Source organism: Arvicanthis niloticus, chromosome 1 (assembly GCF_011762505.2).
Source record: "Arvicanthis niloticus isolate mArvNil1 chromosome 1, mArvNil1.pat.X, whole genome shotgun sequence".
Lineage (NCBI taxonomy): Eukaryota > Metazoa > Chordata > Mammalia > Rodentia > Muridae > Arvicanthis > Arvicanthis niloticus.
In genome coordinates, this window is record NC_047658.1 from 44,276,641 (window position 1) to 44,299,611 (window position 22,971).

At 37.2% G+C, this 22,971-nt stretch overlaps 1 protein-coding gene across 5 annotated transcripts in view; it reads right to left on the bottom strand.

Moving 5' to 3' along the window:
* Positions 1-22,971, bottom strand: part of Mctp2 (multiple C2 and transmembrane domain containing 2) — a 219,887-nt gene that overhangs the window by 32,449 nt on the left and 164,467 nt on the right. For 4 of the 5 annotated variants that reach the window (XM_076935826.1, XM_034495257.2, XM_076935828.1 and 1 more), the window contains 2 exons: positions 13,263-13,385; positions 10,533-10,574 (listed from right to left, as the gene is read on the bottom strand). In XM_076935826.1, the coding sequence (XP_076791941.1) occupies positions 10,533-10,574; positions 13,263-13,385 (165 nt within the window). Of the gene's footprint in view, positions 1-5,251; positions 6,788-10,532; positions 10,575-13,262; positions 13,386-22,971 lie in introns of those variants that run through there. The other variant, XM_076935832.1, reaches the window with a different exon arrangement.

Here is a 22,971-nt window from a genome sequence, read left to right on the forward strand (position 1 = left end):
TTGATGGTGTTGTCTCCATTCTTCCTTATGGATTAGGCAGAGTTTACTAATTGAGCCCAGGACTTGATGCTTTGCTTGACTGGGTGGCCAGCTTGCTCTAAGGATCCAGTTTCTACCTCCGATAAGATAGTATTGTACATGGGCTGCCCTGTTCTGCTGCTGTTTATGTGGGTGCTGGGGGTCATTTTAGCCACTATTATCCATTGCTCCAGCTCCCCAGTTTCTGCTTTGATTTGTTTCATGCTCTATAAGAATGAATGTCAATAAGGGGGAAAAGGGCAAGTTCCAATTCTTGACTGAAAGAAGCTGAGGAGGATAATCCCATAGGAAGACCAGCAGTCTCAACTACCCCAGACCCCTGAGATCTCTTAGACACTGAGCCACCAACCAGACAACATACATGAGGTGGTTTGAGCCCCCTCCCCTGACATATATACATAGCAAAGCCTGCTGTGCCTGGCCTCCAGGAGAAGACACACCTAGGCATTGAGAGACTTAAGGCCCCAGGCATTGTGCAGGCCTGGTGGGGGTGGGGTAATCCTCTTGGAATCAGGGGAAGGAGGAATGGGATGTGTGTGGGTGGGGGATCAGGAAGGGGACAGCAGCTGGACTGTAAAAAAATAAAATATATTTTAAAAAGTGTTTATCATGTAAAGATGAATGCAAAAATCACTGTCTTTAAATTGTACATTTGTTTATAGGGCATCAGAAGGTTAAGTCTTTGGCTGAGTTTTATAGAGAGTTGAATTAAAGATCAATAGTGTGCCTGTGGCATAACATAGGGGCTTAACTCTATTAAAGCAAAAAAAAATTAAAATTAAAATTAAAAAAAATAAAAAATCACAAAGAATACATCAGGTGAGCTTGCCTTCCTTAAGGCTTTGTTGGCTATCTTGTGTCTCCAGTGAACACAGCTCCATTGGTGCGATGCAGAGCTTTGAGCCTCTGGGAGAGAATTAACACCGTCAAATGAATTTACAACTGAGAATTAATTATATAATCAGTATGTTACTTTAAATCTTTCCTGCTTGTTCTGGTTTAGAGAAACACTCATTTCTCTATTAATTATCTAAGCAAAATCAGAGAGATAATCCTAAAAATTGACCCTGACAGGAAAAAAAAAATACTTTTGACATGCTTAAAAAAATGAGTGGTATTTGTCAAAGAATCCTCAGAAGTCTCCAAAGGATCAAGACAAAATTTTTTATCTCAAAACTGTTCCAGTAATGTCAGCCACCCAGACGCAAAACTGGGGCTTTAGCCAAGAGAAATGCACTGTCTGTTTTTAATTCATTGAATATTAGAGAACTGTAATTTGAAAACTTGAATGATCACCATTGGAAATTGAACGACATTTAGCATGAAAAAAAAGCCCTAAATGTCTGGACTAACAAAGGACTTGTAACCAGTATTTCTGCTACATAATATTGAAAACTCTTCCCTAGGAATGTTAGCTTCATGAACTAGGAACTCACTTTACGGTTAGCCCATGAGGCATGTTTAGATGCACAAGTAGAGTCAATATTAATGGGCATGCTATTAAATTGGGGGTATAATGCTAGAAGCCCATGGACAAGTTTGCCCAGAGTACACAGCTGTGAAAACAACAACAAAGAAAAACAAAACAAACAAACAAACAAACAAAAAAGAAACCCGTCTTAAGCACAGTAGAAGGCAAGAATCAATACCCAAGGTTGTTACCTGATGTTGATAAGTATATGGTGACACATATACATCCAGAGGCCCACTCATAGACATGCATGCACAAAGGTAATATGAGATGTATTTATTTTTATCTTACATGTATGTCTGTGTAGAACAGAAAAAGAGGGCATCAGAATCCTTGACACTGTGATCCCATGGCAGCCAATGCAGGCTGTCATATGTATGTTGGGAACTGATTCCAGCATGTCCTCTGAAAGAGTGACTGATGCTCTTAACCACTGAGCCATCTCTCCAGCCACAAAGATTATTTTTTTTAATAAGTGAGAAAGGCAATGCATGCTCTTTCTGGAAAGTACTTCTATCTCAAGTAGATCTTTCACTTTGAGAAACGAATACAAAACTGTTTTGAATCAATACCTGATCTAAGCAGCTTTGTCCTGCTGTAACCATCTGATCCTGACAAAGAGCTCTCTCTGCCCTCCTGTTTATCAACATGTGCTTTCGCCTTGAAACAGGAGTCTTGTCTGGTGTCAAATGAAAGGATGAGAAAAAGGAAAGATCACAGTCCCTGACATCCTGAGGAAGATACTGGAAACACACAAATGTAAAAGAAGCAGCCATCCTTAATCTTTGGGACGCAAATACTGAGTGGACTAATTCTCTGGACCAGATGACAAATGGATGCTGCCATAAGGTAAAGATGACTCATGGTCCACAAGGAGTGATGGTTTTTGGCATTGTTGTGTGCATCCTTTACCTTTCTCTTAGGTAGGAAAAGGAAGAGACTAATGAGTAAGATATTCATCTGATTAAGAGAAATAAAAGGTAGGAATGAGATATGACTCAGTAAAGTACCCGTCATCTTACCATAAGGATGTTGGCTTGGGTCCCAGAATAAACATAAGAAGCCTGAAATGTCAGCAATCATCTGGAAAGGAGTTAGTGGGGTGAAACAGATTCTTGAAGATCATTGGCTGGTCCACTTGGCTGAATTGATGAACCTCAGGTTCAATAAGAACTTTGTCTTAGAAAATAGTAGATGGGTAGAAAAGAAAATAGTAGAGTGGGTAGAAAAAGCATCTGACCTATGACCTCCATACTCATGTATGACACACCCACAATAAGGTATATATAACATACATACACACAAATTTCAAAAGCTAAAGGTAATTCTCATACACTGAAAAGACTAAAACAAATATCAGCTCCTATAAACAATCCTGATTCCCTCAACATTTCCCTCCAAAAGCCTGAATGACTTCCCAACTCTATGCAAGTGTGACTTGTCTAGTACTGCAGTTTTCATGGGAGCACCTATGGGAATGTGACCTTTATATTCATGGGGAACCTGCTACAGAGGAAAACATTGGCAAATATTGCTGTTGCTTCAGTGTAGAATATATGAATGAATGAATGAATGAATGAATGAATGAAAAGTAACATGCCTGTTTCTATACAATGTAATACACTTTAACAATAAGATTTAGCTCAGAAGATCTGGATTTGAGTCCCACTGTGAATCTGACAGAGAAACTGCTGATGGGTTCATTTCTCTTCAATGAGATTTGTTAATTAATGCATGGGGGAATTAATAGCCAGTAGTGTATTTTGAGTGCTGAATGAGTTAAAGGACACAAAAGGCTCCAGTGCTTGAACATTACAAAATCACTAATGTTTCCATGCGTTTGAGCATTTAAATGTCTTACTGTCTCGTTTTAAATGAATACTGTTATAGTCATTTCTTCATGCAATACTTTGTTGGTAGGAAAAAAGTGTGATAACTCTGTTTCCTACCTTATTTTTTGTAAACAACTTATAAATTATCTAAAATGATTCCTGTAAACTTCCTGGATAATTGGGAAACAGGATGGGGTGGGCCATCTCGGAACAGTAGCTTCCATTGGGAAACACAAGAGTAACTATTACTACCCCTAAAAAAAAAAAAGACTATTGGGTAGTGATCTTTTCAAGCTCCAATAGTTAGCTTTAAGTTTAAGGCAACACAGACAGCTTCAAAACTATTAAGAAAAGTAAAGAAAACCACAACTAATAAAGTGTAGAGGAAGGAATATTAGCAGTAGGAGAGAAATAGGAGGGGGTGGGGAGAAAGTACTATAATGCATAGTTTGCTGGTGAGACATTGGGAAAGAACACAATTTACTAATAAGAAAAATGGCCCATGGATAACCAGGATAGTGTCCAGTTTATTCTCCCTTAGCTTCATGGAATAACTTTAGACATGGGAAAGAAAGTACTCAGGTTGATGTAGTACTGACTACTGAAGAAACAGAACACTGCACTCTGTGATTTTAGATAGTAATGTTACTTAATAACAGCAAAGAAGACACATGGAATTTACAGCCTGGTGTGTCTTGCTTCACATTGTTTGAAAGCACATACCAAGAACAACACTTACAGTGGATGTTTAAAAACATCTTCAAGTACCAGGGACTCTGCTCAGTGTCATGACAAGCAAGGTACCCGAATAATGTCCAAGGACTAAGTTAAGAACAATTTTGGATCCCTTCTGAAGGAAATGAAGTTTCAACCCTCTAAAGAATAGAGACTGGGTTTTCAAAAAGGAAATGTACATGAGATAATATGTCAAAGAAGTCCAGGAACTCAGGAATTCACCCTCTTGTGATTCAAAACACACATCCACTGGTCATTAAGAATTGGCTGCAACCCATTCCCCCACTAAAATCTTAAAAGTAGTACAATGTGGTAGAAACCTAGTAATAAAATGACCAAATCAATAAAAAACACATTAAATCAAATTATCAGAACTTAAATACGAATGACCATTTACTTTACTACCCTAGAAGTTTTGATGATCAGACTCTCTGCACTACATCCTGCATATAGGTTTGTGCTTGTTCAAAAACTGTGTGCACAAACATGCACACTTGATTGCATACCTAAAGCTAGCCATTCAAAACAGCTTGCTGGAATTTTTCCTTTCTTAAAAATACTATACTTTGTAATTATTAACTGGCACGGTCTACTATAATTAACAAAAATTACTGATTGATCTACATGGTATGTGTGTCTGTCTGTGTGTGTGTTTCTATGTGTCTGTGTTGGTATGTTTATGTCTGTCTGTCTGTGTGTCTGAGTCTGTCTGCATGTGTGTTTCTGTCTGTGTCTCTGTGTGCCTCCGTGTGTGTCTCTATATGTATATGTATGTCTGAGTGTATGCGTCTCTATGTGTGTTTGTGTGTGTGTGTGTGTGTGTGTGTGTGTGCTGCTGTTGTTATTTTTACTTTCTTAAGAAGACACAAAAGAAAATGAGCAAAACTCCTCTTTCTGATACATTGTCAGACAAACAATCCATGGTCAATAATATTCTTTAGTGTAATGGAACAAACAATTCATGGTAGCCCTGGGCTCCACATCAAAAGAAAACTGCAAGTTAACTCTAAAAGAAACTCCCAAGTGCATGACATGCATGCAGATCAGGATGAAAAATCAGTTTAAACACTGATAGTAATGGGACACTAAGTACTTAAAGAGTTATTTTCTAATGTGTATATGTCTGAGTGTATGTGTGTGCCTCACCTGCATGCAGCTACACATAGAAACCATAAGAGGGTATCAGATTCCCCCTGGAATCAGACTTCTATGTACTTGTGTACCACCTGAGGTGAGTACAGGAAACTAAATCCAGGTCTCCTGCAAGCACAATAAGTGCTCTTAACCAGCGGACTGTCTCTTTAGTCTCCGAATGCTAAGTTTTCTAATCAGGAACAGTACATGCCATTCTCACTCATCTTTACTTATTACAGAATGTCCCTCAATAAGTACTTAGACTTTTCTTGTTTTAAAAAACATATCCATTATCTGGTTTTATTCATAACTGATATAAATAGATGGATTTCTTTTCCCATTAACACTGACAGGTACACATGCCGTCATCAATGACCCTGAAAGGAAAAGCCATTCAAGTCTCCTCACATCTAGTTATACAAAAACTAACCTATACTGTGAATATCAGAGCAGGCTTTTTTCTGATACCAAGAAGCAAAATGTTTTTTTTTAATTTTATTACATTCCGTTATACTTCCATTTTTCTGATGTTAATAGTAAATGCTGGAATAGTCTATGTAAGTAACTATTGGGCTGGAACAAGAAAGAAACTCTGGAAAAGTATTTATACTTTCAACAATGAAAACAAGATATTATTGTTTTATATGACCTTTCATAAATATGGGTTACAGCATTTTACACAATCGTTTTTTGGTTCATGCTTCAATTACTGACCTTTACTGTGTAGAAAATTAATGCAATTTTCATTGTAGTCCTTCCGTACAAATAAGGTCCACATGCAGGATTCCACATAGGAAATTTAATAAAAATAGAAAATGCTAACTGATTGCTGTTGGCTGAACTCAGCCATTATCTGTTTGTTCTGGGGTCCTTAGAAAACTATAGTTCCAAGAAGCAATTTCTTACATGGATCTTCTGGTATAAAGAAGAAGGATTTTTCTTTCTTCAAAGTTTAGTTTGTGTGCTTTGTTTCTTAAAAGCCAAAAATACAGTTACCTGCAAGATGTATGTGTATTACAAAAGAAAAGAAGGCAGAATTGTGACATCCAATCTGGTTTCTAACATAGATAACTACGATGTGCTGTTAAGAATGAGAAGGAGCCAGAGGCAACAGTGATGTCATTTTACAACCATCTCTATCCCAGACAATAAAAGTATGACAGATCCCAGACCATGCATGTCCTGGTCTGTGAGTCAGAGAAAGGCAGAAGATGGGAGTATTTTCTTCCCCCGAGAAGCTGGGCCAAGCAGCCTGTCATTCTCTATCAACTGTGATGGCATTTGCTGAGCAGGAAAACTGCAAATGAAGGTGTGTCACTCTCAGGATAGATGGGTGGCATGGAGTAGCTTCCCTTCCTTCTGCTTTTGTAGGGAATAGCTCTTTATTTATCATTTGAAAATGGCTCTTCTTGGATAGGGTGTTTTACAGATCCCAGAAGCATGTTCTGTCAAGTCTAACACACAGCAGAAGCCATGGGACTCTGTGAAGAGGATCATTCAACAGTCCCCTGTGGTATGGAGTCACCCTGTCATTGCCTGGCCAGGTCTCAGACAAACACATTATGGTGCTGGGGTCCTGTCCACAGAGAGAAAATGACACATTGAAACACACATGGGATGTGCCCTCAAGAAATCTTAATGCTGAACTTGAAGTTTAACAAATCTAGTTTTAGTTTAGCAAATTCCCAAGACAAGAGTCCTGGCTAGGTTTATGACAAGTTGACACAAGCAAGACTCATTTAGGAAAAAGAAACTTCAGTTCAGAAAATATTCTGAACATACTGGCCCATGGACATAATTATGGAACATTTTCTTGATTGATAATGGATGTGGGAGGGACCATTTCACCTAGTGTAACTCTACCCCCTAGGCTAGTAATCCTAGATGCTATAAGAAAGTGGGCTGAGGAACAAACCAGTAAGCAGCACCCCTCCGTGGCCTCTTTATCAGCCCCCACCTCTATGTTCCTGCCCTGATGTTTTCAGTGGCGTAGCATGTTGTGAAAGAGTAAGCTGAAATAAATTAAAGCCTTTCCTCCCCCAGTTGCTTTTCACCATAGTGTTTTATGGTAGCCATAGAAACCCTAAGACAAGAAGCAAGAGTGACATGGTATGGGTGAAGAATAAAAGAATGCTAGCATCCGTAGTAACATAAAGGTGTGTTTATCAGAAAAAAACAATGATAGCTTTCTTTTCCTCATTTGGGACTTTTTCTTTAGAAAGTTATTTAAAAATATAAAACCAAGGAAACAAAATACAATGGTCATCACCAAACTATGAAAAGAATATACTGGAATGCCTTCAAAGGAACATCTCAGAACTGAATATACCCTAAAGTGGATGAGGACAGCCCTGTTGCCAACCCTCTTCATGAAGGACGTGTTGATGACACTTTTGTCTGGAGCTCCACACTAAGTTCTGGCCCATTTCTGTGGATGCCCCTTTTAGATGCTGTCTGCAGTCATCCCTGACAAGAACTAGTTGAAATGGAGCACATATGGCTCCATCTCCAAAACCCCAGGCAGCTCTTAAAGGGATCATGCCCTGGGATAGACTCTAGATTGGACTTTGCTGCCTGGTTGCCTGTTGGAGAACACATGGGAGCCATTATCTTTATCACGGTAGCCATAGCTACTTGCAAGAGACCCTTAAGATCAGACCTGTTAACTGCTGGCATTCACTGGCACAAGGAGGTACTTACAGAGTCATCAGACTCTCACTTGAGGTTCAAGCCATTCCTTCCCATGCATCCTAGTCAGCTGTGTGTGCTTCTGGTCTAGTTTCACCTAGTGTTTATATACTCTGGAGATACAAGAGTATATAGGCTGTGGAAGGTTAGCCATGGGGTTGGGGTAAGGAGTTGTTTACTTATGCAGCTTTGGGGAAGTTGTCATTTATGTGTGGAAAAAAGTTTTCAGTAGTGCAGATGATTTGGGATAACCCATGCTCCTATAAGAAATCCCTCAGCCATGTTCTATAATAATTCCCATAAACCCACTGGGACCACAGGTCTGACCATGGTGAGTTGTGCTTTGTTCCTGACCCCTCCTCCCTTGGTGGTCTATCACAGATGAGAAGCCATTTTTTTATATCTTTCCAGTGAGAGTTCACAAAATACTTTTACATCCAGTGTTTTTGTGTTTTCTGTATGATTGCTTGATATAGCATCTCAATCTGTACCTCAGCATGTTCTCAAACTCACAGCAATCCTCTTGCCTCAGCCTCACAAGCCCTGGAATTGTACTTATGAGCCACCAAGAATTGGTCCGTTCCCTTCTGTCAGAAGCTTTTAAAAATATGATATGCTAAAGATATTCTACCACCACTGCCAATGGGGGGTAAATGTGGTCGTATTTCATGGGTGGCACATTTAACAGATTTAGATAAAACAAAATCTGCCTCACTTTTAAGCTCTGTTTTTAAAAAAAAAAAAACTTTAATTTTTGCCTAGTGTGATATTGTGATATAATAAGAAATACATATTTTGCCTTGGGTCCTGGCTGTTGGCCAGAACTCTTAACACCCTGGAGCTTTGCTAAGTGATAAGAGCAGCAGGAGTGTGTTCTGTTATATTTGGGTTTTGTCTTGAGTTCCTGAAACAGGTCCAGACCTAGAGAGGTAGAAGGGGGACCTTTTGCTGTGCAGAACAAGGCCCTTTCCTTCACACCCAAGATTAAGTGAGGGTGGGGTTTTCTGAAAGCCCCTGACTGGGGAGCATGACTACAGGAACCAGGCATCTGATGGTAGGCTGAAATCTGAGGTACCTTCTCCCAAGCTCCTGACCCTTCAACCATAGAGACAGAATCCTCTATCACCAGCGGTCACTGAATTACCTCTTCAATCTTGTATTGCTAGAGAAATATCCATACGCACATTACTAGAAGCACCAACCAGTGTCAGAAGGCTTCTGTGCAGACTAATGTAAGCATTTCCTGGGCCTAGGGGAAGTGTAGAAGCTCCACATCGGGTCCTTCTACTTCTCTTTTATTTGATGGTTCCCAAGTTGAATCATTTATCATAAGCCAATAAGGGGAATCAAGTATTCTCCTGAGATTTGTGAGCAATTCTAGAAATTTATTAAACCCCAGGGATAGGTTATGGGAACCCCAACTAACAGCTGGTCGTCAGAAGTACAAGTGGGCAGCCTTGCAAGTGCCCTCAGCGAGGTTTAAAATAAGCACTTGTACGTTTCTGGCAAAACATCCCTCCATGAGCTAAGCTTGGTCTTCGCCTGATATTCAATGGTTTGATCATTCAGAAACCACTTGATTCAGTTACTCAATAATTCTTTTAAAAACAAGCTTATATTCGCTATCACCTCTATTCTGGAAGGAAACAATTTTTGAAAATATACCGTGCTTTCTTCTATTGTGTCTTTAATAGTGATCACCTTCAGACAACAGAGAAGATTCACTCTGCAACACACTCATTTGCTTCAAATGGGCAAAACCATCTGGTCCCCTCAATTAACTGCAAGGCTCTGGTGTCACAGAACCAATCTCTGAATTAATGTCTGTTCCGCAGGCATTGCTATTGCACACTTGCTCTGCAGGTCCTCCTTTCTGCCCTTTCTTCTCCCACAAGTCTCCTCCATGCCACCACCATGGCCCCCACACACCCAGGTTTAAGGGACTGGAAGTTCATTAAGCTCAAAGCCTCTCATTCCGTACTTCACTTTTTTTTTTTTTTTCCATTTTGTTCCAGAAGGTTTGCCTGGAAGTGTAATGACAACAGAAGCAGCAGATTTGAGAGATTGTCCCAGGAGAAGAAAAAGGACAGATGTACACAGACAGATAGCAGAGAACACTGCCAGCAACAGCTGGGGAAGTGACAGGCTCCGGAGTGGGTGACCACCCCACAGAGCGGCTGTGAACCTAAAGGAGCAGCCACTTCCCTTGATTTGCTCTTGACTTCTCTTTTCAGCGACAGAGAAAGGAGCATCTTGGTTTGTGTCCTGACCCTTATAAAAGTTCAGGGATTTACTCCTGTTTTACCCTCTTTCCTTCTCATCTTTTAAAGCCCTAGAAAAGAATAAATACCTCAATATCCATCAGAACAACGAACACACATTATCATCATCGTTAAAAATAATCATAGTGAGATATGAAGGATAATTGTTACTACTATGATATACATCAGAGAAAAAGTAGACATTATTATAGCCATTTTGTTTTAAATAATCAATAGGTTGATTCTTTTTAAATCATAATATTTCTATAATATTATATAATGCCCAAAAGTCAAAACAGATACAACCTGAAAAAAACACAGTGTGGCTAACATTAGTTCCTATTATGGGTCTGACATTAATACATTACGTACCTTCTCTTCCTCTCTATCTTCCTCCTCTATGTCTGTGCTATCCTGAAAGGAAATCACATAACTTGTTAATTAAGTTTAACAATCAACTGGGTTTGCTCAATGCAAAAACATGCATTTTTAAGTTTTCTTATAGAGCTGAAACTCCTTATATTCTCTTGTAAAAATATCATACTTTAAAAGCTCAGAGACACTGTGGCAAGGTTATAAACAATATGTATCATCCACTTCAAAGCATTAGGGATAAATAAATCTATTGTGCAGGTGTCCTTTGACAGTATCTACCTTCAAAATGCATAGCCAACATATCCTTTCTGTAAACAGTTTTGCTCTTGTCTGGCTGATAAACCAATTGCTATATTAAATCTGAAAATAGTTATAAGGACCATTCTTTTCCCTTTGCAGTCATTACTGAAACAGTCTATAACAGAAAATGTATTTGTTTAAATATAATCCTCCTTAAGAATGCTACAGTTTTTCCCTTGGGGTTGCAGAAACAGAGTAGGGAAATAAACCAAGGAATCTGATGTTGACTAACAGGAGTGTGGCCTTAGAACAGGTACTGGACTGCAGCTGTGTTGCTACTGGGTTCCTTTAGAGCAGTTCAGATGCCCTTTCTGTGTAATAGGAATATTTTACATCGTGTAATTGCAATGTCTAAAGGTGAATAGCAGTCAGACATGAGGCAACATGACTTTACTCCCAGCACTCCTGAGACAGAGGATCTCTGTGAATTTAAGAATGGATTCTGCAGAGCCAGCACCAAGACACTCAGGGATATAAAGTGAGACTCATTCTGAAAAAAATATATACATATACCATCATTTGCTACAATCAGATGGGTTCAGGAGCAGGGAAAGAACAGTCAGTATAGAGAATCTGTGACTTTTCAACTGAAAGACTTACTTTTCTGCTTAAGCATATAAAAATAAGACTTCCTATTTACTATAGCTCTACCAGTTTCAAGCAATTCTCTGCATTATAACTGTTAAAAGAAGTGACTATAAAGTGACCAGGGTACTCTATGCTATTCCACCAAACTTCCGAGCAGTCATGGAGTAACTTCTCTCAGGCTGGCACTTTCTCACCACTGACAAGCCTCACTAGGTTCAGCTGACAGTCTGTAAGACACTCACTGACTGTCCAGGAGATTAGCTTATCCACCATTAGCGTCATTCACAGCTCATAAAAGCCAACAGATAAATAGGAATGCAGTGAAGAAAGGTGCACTCAGTGGTGTGCAGGGAAGTGAGGGTTAAACACATTACAGTTGGGAGAGTTAGATGTCATCATCTTGAGCATGATATCTGCAGTTTATCCCTGTGACTTTGGACCATCACTCTGTGGCTCTAAACCTACCCTTGACAAAATTAAAATGGAAGTTCTTGACTCATTCATAGCTGTCTTTACTACGTTAAGCAGTATATTTGAATACAGTTTTTAAAATCAAAAAGTTCTTAACACTACAAGTTTGTATTCCTACCCATAACAAAATATTTATGAACATCTGTAAACACAGATATATACACACAAATCCATAGGATAAAAATGGTCTCATACACATGGTGGCAAAATAAAACCTGGCTAAACATTGCATCAATGTGAGTTAACAACATTTACTATTACAGATTTGTCCCTAATAGAGATGTTTCCTTAATTTATATTCATATAAATTCTAGTCTATAAATACACATAGACTACAAATCTATTTTTTTCTCGGTCAGCTCTCCTATCTTATTGATATGTGCCCATAAGTGTACTATTAGGTAATAGTTATAAAATCAAAATCAAATACAAGAGAACTTTTGAATTTCTTGAGGGTCTACCTCTGCCATGTACTCATTTTTCTACCTTTTTTACTCCATCCTAAATAAAGCCAGAAATGCCCCCTCAACACCTATTCTTTTAACAATGATTTTATATATGATAATAGAAAAATATATATATGACAATAGTTTGCACTCGAATAAAAACTCATGTGTATATGATGGTTTTAGAAAGAAATTTAGCAGCCACAGAAACTTTAGAGCTTGGATTTTAAAACCTGTTTCTTAAATCAGAACTGGGAAGTTTACATTCTAAAGTAATTTACCAAATTCAAGTCCCTGTTCATTTAAAAGGAAAATATGCCCTGAGCCAGGATGGATGGAGGGTGTCAGAAGGGCTGGATAATAGACCCCAAGGGATTTCCTTCAGAAGGGACATGTAACTTTTCACATGTTACTCTGATGGCTAATAGAAACCATCATGGTATGTGGGAAAAGAGGGTGGGGACTATTCTCACCTACTTGCTGAGCGCCCTGGAAGTTGGTAATCCCTGGAGAAGCCTCAACACAAAGAATAGCCTAACCCAATTTTCCAGAGAGTTTTACAGTATGCTGGAGGGGCCCAAGGAACCCCCAAAGATTTTCCTGTAGTGTTTAGGGTAGTTTCCAGGAACCCTATCAGAAACCAGATAGGTGCATAGGTTTCTAGGGAGGAAATGAGAGTCAAGGTCCAGAGAGTTCCTAACTTATGGAGAACATGAACTGAAAGGTAGGGGTATAAGGCATCATAAAAAGGAAGATCCAGCATATGTGTGATGAAAACACATGTTCTGGAAACGGTGATTTGTATCTCATTCTTCACGATTCAAAGGGTAGGCTGGAGCATCGTTTAGTCATGGTACTAATGCACTGATGCTGTTCTATTCCTCACCAGGACATTGGAGGAACTCTATAGATCTTTGCTTACCTGGCTGTCCTGGGTGCTACCAGGTTTCCCTTTCATGGGTCTGAGGAAGTTGTACAGAAAGAGTAGCAGCAATGCCAGAGGGATCATGTAGAGTTCAAAATTCCAGACGGTGACCAAAAACACCTACCAGGAAGACAAATAAAGACTCCGTGACTATTGGATGTAACAGAGGGTGGGAATTTTACAATGCTAATTCATGAGCATAAAAAGATTAAATTTAGGGATAGCCCAAAAAGGCACAAATGGGTATGACCACCATGAACAACAACAGTGTGGCAGTTCCTAAAAAAACAAAACAAAACTCTGAAATAGGTCAACTATATGACCAAACTATGCTATTGCTGGCATATACCCAACTGATTGCATTTCCAATTACAGAGACACATGTTCAACCATGTTCATAGCTGCTCTATTCACAATAGCTGGGACATGAAAATAACCTAGATGTCCCTTAACTGATGAAAGAATAATAGAAACGTGCTGCCTATACCTCTTTGGCCAAAGCTCAGGGACCATTACAGAAGAGGTGGAAAGACTGACTAAAGGAGCCAGAGGTCAGAGAGAACTGGAGCAAAACAGTGTTTTCTGGACATGGCAGGATTGTCACACTGATGAAGCAGTTCCTAGATAAGGAGAATCAGTGACTTCTGAGGGGAAGGAGACTCAGTTTTCTTTAAGGATGTGGCCTTTGATCCCTGATAGGTTGACTACACTCCAGTACATGAACCCACACTCATGAGTATATGGGAAGCACAAACAGAACTCGGTTACAGACAGTTCTTGCCATCAATAAAGACAATTGAAACAATGGAGAATGACTGACAAAATTTCTAAATACAGGAACTTAACATACCTATAAGCTTCCAAAGTCTCTTTAAGAATCATACACTGAGAAAGTTGTAAAATTGTAGGGCTCTTAGAAAATAATCTGGTAATACAGACGTTATACAAGATATGAACTCACAAGGACAAATCCCTTTCAGCCTTGAGACATGCTGTAGAAAGGCAAGAGAGAACTCAAGACCCTAAGCTACAGCACTGTGTAAGATAGGCAGGCAGGCAATAGAGGTGCTACCTCCAAGGACACAAACCATGAGAACCCAGAACAGCTTCTGGGAGGCAACTGATACAATACTTGAACAACACTTTGACACACATTCTATGAGATGAGCCATAAGGTTTGTAATCATTAGCTTCCAGTGTGTGCAAAAAACTTGAGGTAGAATATTTCATCATAAATATAAAAACTTTCTATGCAACAGTAGTTGTGTTTTAGAGCTGAAGACTTTTTCCTCACTAAAACTTGAAGATATATAACCATTATATGTTGCTCAATTCTTTTATCTTTGTTTGCTGTGCATACTAAACAATTTCATTCGTAATATTTCTTTTAATCTGGTTATAATCTGCATGAAAAACTAATTTGAACATATTGTTTTTCTATTATATTTAACATTTTCTAATTGTTTATTTATTTACATTCCAAATGTTGTCCCTCTTCCCAGTCCCAGTTCCAAGAGTTCTTCTCTCCATCCCCCAGCCCCTTTGCCTCTGAGAGGGAACTCTCCCACCTATCCTTGTCACGCATCCACCCACCCCCACCTCACCCCCAGAATAGATTAATTTTTAAAATTAGCAAACTTGTTAAATTTTTTGTTGTTTCAAATAATATTTTATTTAATTTTTCTGGGGTTTCTAAAGTGTATTCACATAAACTATGTATGAGAAATCTGTTCTGTTTCTTTGTATTTGTAACTTGTTTTTTTCTTGTTCTTACAAAGCAATGTACAAAGAGATATTGGGAGAGATATTATTGTCTAATTCCAAACTTTAATGAAAATTGTTCTGGTTTCCTAATTTTCTACCATTAAGCATGATGTTGGCTTTTAGTTTCCACTCTATAAATCATATCATATTAAGAACATATAGAAATACATTCCATTTTAATTTGAAAAAATTCATGCAGGTATTCACTTTATTACTGCTGATAGCTCTCAAATGTTTTAAAAACATTTCTTTGTATCTGCTTTAAATTTAATGAAACATTTTTAAACAATAAGATTTCCATTCATTCTAATAAGGGTTTTTTAAATGAGTATTATTTATTAAATCAGTAATGGATGGGGCCTTATCAATTGTTTTTATTTGTTTTCCATTTGTTTTGTCTTTTCTGAAGAAAGATTTTTATTCTCATTTTAATACATTAATAGAATATATTTACATAAACAAAAGATTGAAATCATCTTTTATTTCTCGGGAAAACCCTTTCACTGAGGTCTAACAGTCTCTTAAAATATATTGTTGTACTCAATTCACTAAGAACAACAAAACCAGCTTCACATTGATTCGAATGACATATATTGTTTGATTTTTGTGTTATTTTCAAATTTCAGAATAAGTGTCTTTGTGACATCACATAAGTATTCATCAACACTGTATGACATATGTTACAGTGTATATCTCTGGATGTTTTAAGATGACAAAAATATATAAACCTTCTCAAGTGTTGAGATTTCCTGTTGTCATTCATCTGGGACTATTTCTCTTTTCCAAAACTAAGAGACTTTAGGTAGCTCTTCCCTCTGCTATATTCCACGAATCCACAAAGCAATTTTCTCTTAAAAAATGGAAAGTCGTTTCCAAATGAGGATCCTTTGGGTTCTCATTAGAAAATACACAACCAACCAAAGAATACACATAGAGGGACCCATGGCTCCAGCTGCATATGTACCAGAGGATGGTCTTATCTGGCATCAATGGGAGCAGAGGCCGTTGGTCCTGTGAAGGCTCAATGCCACAGCATAGGGGAATGCCAGGGTGGTGAGGTGGGAGTGGGGGTAGTGGAGGAGTATCCTCATAGAAGCAGGGGGAATGGCTTTGCGGAGGGGAAACCAGGAAGGGGGATAACACTTGAAATATAAATAAATAAAATAATCAATAAAAATTTAAAAAACAAAAATACACAGATATTATCCAAGTATATGCTTAAAAACCTGAGCTATAACAATACTTTATTCAACAAAAATACTTACATCCTCTTTATGCTTAAAACAAGGACATTCATTTTACCTATTATAGTTCCCCATTCCAATGACTGTTTTCAATGTATGTGTTGCATAATTTTATCTGTGCAAACTTAGATTAAAATTATGGTATGTAGCATTTTTTAAGATGATCATACATGTAACCTCAGGGTTTGTGTCTTCAATATTCAATGTTCTACTGCAGGAATTCTCTTTCACCCTGAAATGATAAGTGTACTTTTCTTTTCAATGATAGTTGCACATATTTGATCTTTACTATTTTGATTTTTTATAGTTAGAAACAAGTAGCCAATTTAAAATTTTCCCTATAGTCATTTTGAGCAACTAAATTTATATAGCAATGGACGCCTTTGTTTTATCTCAACATTGTCACTTCCACTTCATACATGTTGATGATATTTCATCAGCCACTTCAGCAGAAAATAGTTGTAAGAAAATTATTTCTCAAAATAGAATTTTAGAGCTTGTGACTATAGGTGTGTGTCTGCACATTTGTGTGTGTGGGGGGGCATGACTTCATACAGAGCAAAAGAAGGTTCTTCCTACCACATTCATTTATTTTCTTTTCTATTCCATAGTTTTCTTTGGATATCTATCTATCTATCTATCCATCCATCTATCTAGATATTGATCCAAGTTATCCATTATATATTGGATAATTATATATAATTGGATATATAAATTACATATAATGGATATATATTGTTTATATATAACAAATAAACTCTAATAATGATATTTTTCATTACTGAGTATTTTTGGGGCCCTTTGAATATTTTCTGATTTTTGACCCAAGAACTATTTCAGTCACAGTGGTGGAGCTGGTAATGATAACACTTTAAATATGATACAGAAAAGTTCTAATGTAAAACATCATTTAAAAGTACATATACCTCTTCAAACAAGGCATTTAACAACATATCCTATGGAGTTTAGAATGTATTAGATAGAAAATATGAAAATTCAACTAAAAAGGAGGGTAGGCAAATCAACTGAAACAAAAAACATTATTTATATGTATCATATTGGCAGCTGATAGACTGATAGATATTGATCCTATGCTGACTATCAAGGGTTAAGAAATCATGCTCACAAATACAAATTGATTTCTAGCATATTATTTAAATGTAAATGTAAACACAAGGAAAGTAAAATAAAGGAGAAACCTCATAATAATGGGGAAAAATAAAATACCCATTTAAATCCAAAATACAACAATTGGACTATGAAATACTCATTAAAATCCAAAATACAATAATTGCACTAAATGTTAATGTACTAAGCATTATAAATATAAATGACAGAGATGAAAAACAACCCTATAGGAAAAAATCAATAGCTTAAATAAAGGAAAAATTATATCAAAATAAAGACTAACACAACTGAAAAATAAATTGGCTTGGCGATTAAATAAAGAAATCTACACTGAGAAAATCTGAGGTGCAAATGAAATCACTTGAATTTATACTAAACATTAAAAGAAGAAATATTAGTGTATAAAGAAACCTGTAGATGTTATTTTATGAAGTTGTTACTCCTGTGATACCCAATCCTGACAAAATTCTTACCAGAAAAAAAGTTGCAATCAAATGGCCAATCTGATGTAGAAAAAAAAAAAAAAAAAAAAAAAAATAAACCAACCCTTGACAAATAATATCAAGAGATATATGAGAAGCCATATGAAAAAGACAATAACATCAAGACTAACTGAAGTATGTAACCAAAAAAAGCAAGAAGAATGTGGTTAAATAAACAAAACACAATGTAAATTACCATTTGACTGAATAAAAGAAGACAGATATTTTATTATATGAATAGATAAAACAAAACATTTGAAAAATAGTGCCCATCTTTTCTTACAAATTATAAACAAGAAGAATTTCACCAAGCTAGTAAAAGACACCAGCAAAAACTTATAGTTTCCTTATTCTTCAAGGGTTTGTACATAAGACACAGCGTGAATCTTGTTCTAGCCCTTTAACAGACTGCTTATAGGAACCTTTCATTCTAGCTTACTTCTAGTTCCAGTGGGATTCCAAGGTGGATCCAGCTTTCCTTCTTTCTTCTATTCCTTTGTGGTAGAACACAATAGCTAGAAATCTTCTCTATTTGGAACCCCCAATAGCCACACCAGGCTTGGACTCAGGTATATGATTTTTACCCTCCTTCCTGTCTTCCATTATATTCTCTACAGTCACATTTTCAGTGTAGACTACCCTGTTTCCAGGGTCCTCTCCTTCCACCCAACCTCTATTCCTGGGCATTCTACCTGATTGTGGTATAGACCTAACTTGCCTGTTTTCTTTGGATAATCTCAGCTCTTCTAGCCCTTCTCTATTCCATTTTGTCAGTGCCAGATACCTAGAAACACTTCCTACCTTGGACTCCTAGTGGCTATATCTGGCAGGCATTCAGCCAGCTGATTCACTCTATCCTTTCTCTCCTCCATCATAATCTCTTCATTCTCACTCTCTCTGCCTGGTTACTATCTGCTTATAGGTGCCCCTGCTCCTTTCACTGGAGACTCCAACTCTTGGTTCAGACCCAGGGTCCTCCAAGCCCTTTTATTCCTATCTTTCCAAATCATGTTTTCCCTTATTTCAATCTACTTGCAGGATTCCCTTTCCCCACCACACCTCTAGGTCACTGGGGTCCAGCATCTTCTTATAGATGGATCACCTTAACTCTTTCCTGAAGTCCCTCTCTGCTTTTTTTCATACCCTACCTCAATTCCAGTCTTCCACCCACCAGCCTGCAGAAACATTCTCTACCAGACAACCAATGGCCTCTACATTTTTCTAAGAACCAGGAAGTCCAATAGAAACCAAAGAACAGAACACTTGGGCAACAAAGACAAGACCAAATATCAACACCTAGTAATCACCTTAATCATCCCATCTCCAGAAGCCTAGACATTGGTGAAAAAAAAAAAGACACCAACATTAACAGCCAAGACAATATTCTTCTACCAGAACACAGCAATCCTACCAGAGTAGGCCTTGAAAAAGGCAATGTATCTGAAGCACAAGACAGAGACTTCAAAATAGCATTATGAATATGTTCAAGGACTTTAAAAAGGATATAAATAAATCTATTAATGAAGTCTTTGAAAATACAAGCCTTGGGATGAAATAATGAAAACATTTCAGGACATGAAAGTAGAAATAGAATCACCAACAAAAAGAAAAGAAACCAAGGTAAAACTGGAAGTGAAAACTTTAGGAAGCCTAACAAATGTCTTATAAGTTAGTTTCATCAACATAGTACAAGACATGGAAGGGAGAACTGTAGGCATGGAAGGCAAGGCAGAAGAGATGGAAACCTCAGCCAAAGAATGTTAAATCGTGAGAGGGGGATAGGGAGGGAGGGAAGGAGGGAGAGAGAGAGAGAGAGAGAGAGAGAGAGAGAGAGAGAGAGAGAGAGAATATCTAGATCAAAGGCACAGAGAATATTTTCCACAAAATTATAAAATATCTCTAAACTTAAGAAAGAGATGCCTATCATCATGAGATAATACAGAAGACCAGATTGACATGACCAGAAAAGAACATCTCCATGGCACATAATAATCAAAACACCAAACATTTTTTAAAAAGAATATTAAAAAGTAGAAGAGAAAAAGTACAAGAGAAAAAGAACAAGTAACATATAAAGGTGGTACCATAACACCTGATTTTTCTAGTGGAAACTATAAGCCAGAAAGGCCCAGGCAGATGTTCTATAAAATCTAAGAGACTCCAAATTCCCGTCCAGAGTACTAAGTCCAAATTTAAGGTGTATGTATCTATCAACCCACTTCTACAGAAGGTCCTACAAGAAAAACTTCAACCTAAAGAGGTTAATCACATCCAAGGAAGCAAAAAAGATTAATAAAGATCAGTAAATCAAAAAGGGGGGGAACACACCATATCAACAAAATAAAAGGAATCAACATCAACACTGCTTGTGGATAACTTTGAATATTAATGTTCTCAATTCCACAAATTAAAAGAAAATTCAGACTAACAGACTAGATTTGAAAACAGGATCCATTCTTCTGCTGCATTCAATAGCCATACCTTAACATCAAGGATAGGCATAACACCATGGTAAAGGAAAGACAAAAAGATATGCAAAGCAAATGGACTCAAGAACCAATCAGGTATAGCCATTTTAATATGGGGCAGATAGACTTCAAACCAAGTGAATTAGAAGAGATGAGGAAGGACACTAAATACATGTTAAAGGAAAAACCCACCAAGAGGATATTGCAATTCTAAATATTTATGCACTAATCACAAGGATACCTACTTTTATAAATGAAATGATACTACAATGAAAATCACATATTAACCCTCACACAGTGATAGTGAGTGACTTCAATACCAGCAGACAGGTTATCAATACTAAAACCATCATAGAAATGATACCGTTAAATAACCTCATAAATCAAATGGACCTGACAAATATTTAGAGAACATTCCATCTAAACACAAAAGAATGTACCTTCTTCTCAGAATCTCATAGAACTTTCTCCAAACTTGACACAAAGCAAGTCTCAACAGATATAAGAAAATTGAAATCAGACCCTGTCTGTCCATCATGGATTAAACTTTGATATCCAACAACAAAAACAACAGAAAGCTTACAAACGCATAGATACTGAGTAACTCACTATTGAATAAAAATAAATGTCAAGACAGAAATGAGAACAGAAAGTATAAACATATTAGAATTAAATGAAAATCAAAACAATACACACTTAAGCCTATGCGACCAAATGCCTCCATTTGGTTCTAGAAGCAAGTTCATAGCCCTAAGTGCCTACATCAAACAATTCAAGAGATATCATGTTAGGAACACACCTAAAGGCCAGAACATAAAGAAATCAAACACATTATTGGACAGCAAGAAGTAATCAAACTCAAGGCTAAAGTCAATAAAATAGAAAAACAACAAAGAATCAATGAAACAAAGAGTTAGTGCCTTGAAAAAAAATCAATAAGATTGATAAATCCTTAGCCAAATTAACTAAAAGACAGAGAGAAAATGTCCAAATTAATAAAATTAGAGAAAAAAGGGGGACATCATAGCAGACACCAGGGAAATTCTGAGAATCATGGGGGTGTACTTAAATAATCTCTTTCCACCAATCTGGAAACGCAAAGCAAAATGGATACATTTCTTTATATATACCACTTACCATAGTTAAATCAAGGTCAGATAAGCAACTTAAAGAGACCCATGACGCCTAGTGAAATAGAAGCAGTAATTAAAAGTCTCTTAACAAGCCACATCACCACTATCAAAAAAATGGCCAAGGCCAGACGGATTTAACTCAGAAGTCAGCTAGACCTTCAGAGAAGAATTAATGCCAATATTTCTCAAATTATTCTGCAAAATGTAAATGAAGGAGGCATTTCCTATTTTTTTTTTAACAAGGCCACAATTACTTAGATACCTTAATCACATAAAGATCCAACAAAGAAAGTCACAAATCAGACTCCTCTATGAACAGGGATTTAAAAATTCACAACAAAAAACTGGCAAACAGGATCTAAGAATACATCAAAATGATGATCTACCATGGGCATGTAGGCTTTATCTCAAAAGGTCCACCATCCAACAGCAAATCAGGCTTTTGTAATTTTAAGTGGTTAGTCAGAGAAGGTCTTACAGGTAGACTCATTAGTGGAAGCTCTGAAGGAATTGTGAGTGCTCACAAATTCCAAAACTGAGAAAAGTCTATCACCTAGTATACCCAATGTTATCTGAAGAGAATGTGAATAATCAGAAAGTAAAAACATAGAAGCTCCTCCTAAGGGTTTTGTCAATGGGTATTAGGATTGTGACTTTTATTCTAAAGGAAGTATACAGACTGTTAGACTAATAGCTAAAAAACAGGAGACCAATAGAGCTTGCCTTCTATTCAAGAAAGCTTAATGTGATTGTATAATGAGAGCTCTCCCAGATATCATAGGGCATCAAACAACAGGCCCAAACAATAGGAATGAATGTGTTACCTCTTTTGTAATTCTTGGTCAATGAGATCACGCAGAACCTCCCATACCACCACCAAACATGAAATACTATTGCCATTGATTTTGGTTACCTCTAGGACTTGGTATTAAGACTCCATTGTTGAAGATGCCATATAATTGATTCATAGAATATTGAGAGAGTAAGCTTGAACTGAGCTGGAAGCTTCATTCTTATTGACTAGCTCTCACACTGTGAAAAAGGACTATGCATTCTACTGAGTGAGAAAAGTCACCTTCAGTGTTACTCATCTTTGAACCATGTGAGCTACAATAATGATCAGCTTGCTGAGATAGGCCTACTAGTGCAATAGTGTCACAAATATTATGGAAATAACCAATGACCTTTTAAAATTATATGTCAGGACAAGTCCAAAGACGGAACTCATGTTTGGCACTATTAAAGATTTCAAGAATCTGTGTCTAATTGGGTCAAGGAGAAAGCCTACTTATATTATTTTGCTAAATGGACATGACTAGTATTCAACAGACTCATGATTTATATTTACATACATGAATTAGGGCATCTCTCAACTGTGATCAGAGAAGCTCCTTTTTCCAGTAAATAGTTATTAATAAAGAGATCCACTACTGGTTAACATGCGAAGAAAAAGTGTCTATGGAATTTTCAGGCCAAAATGGGACATC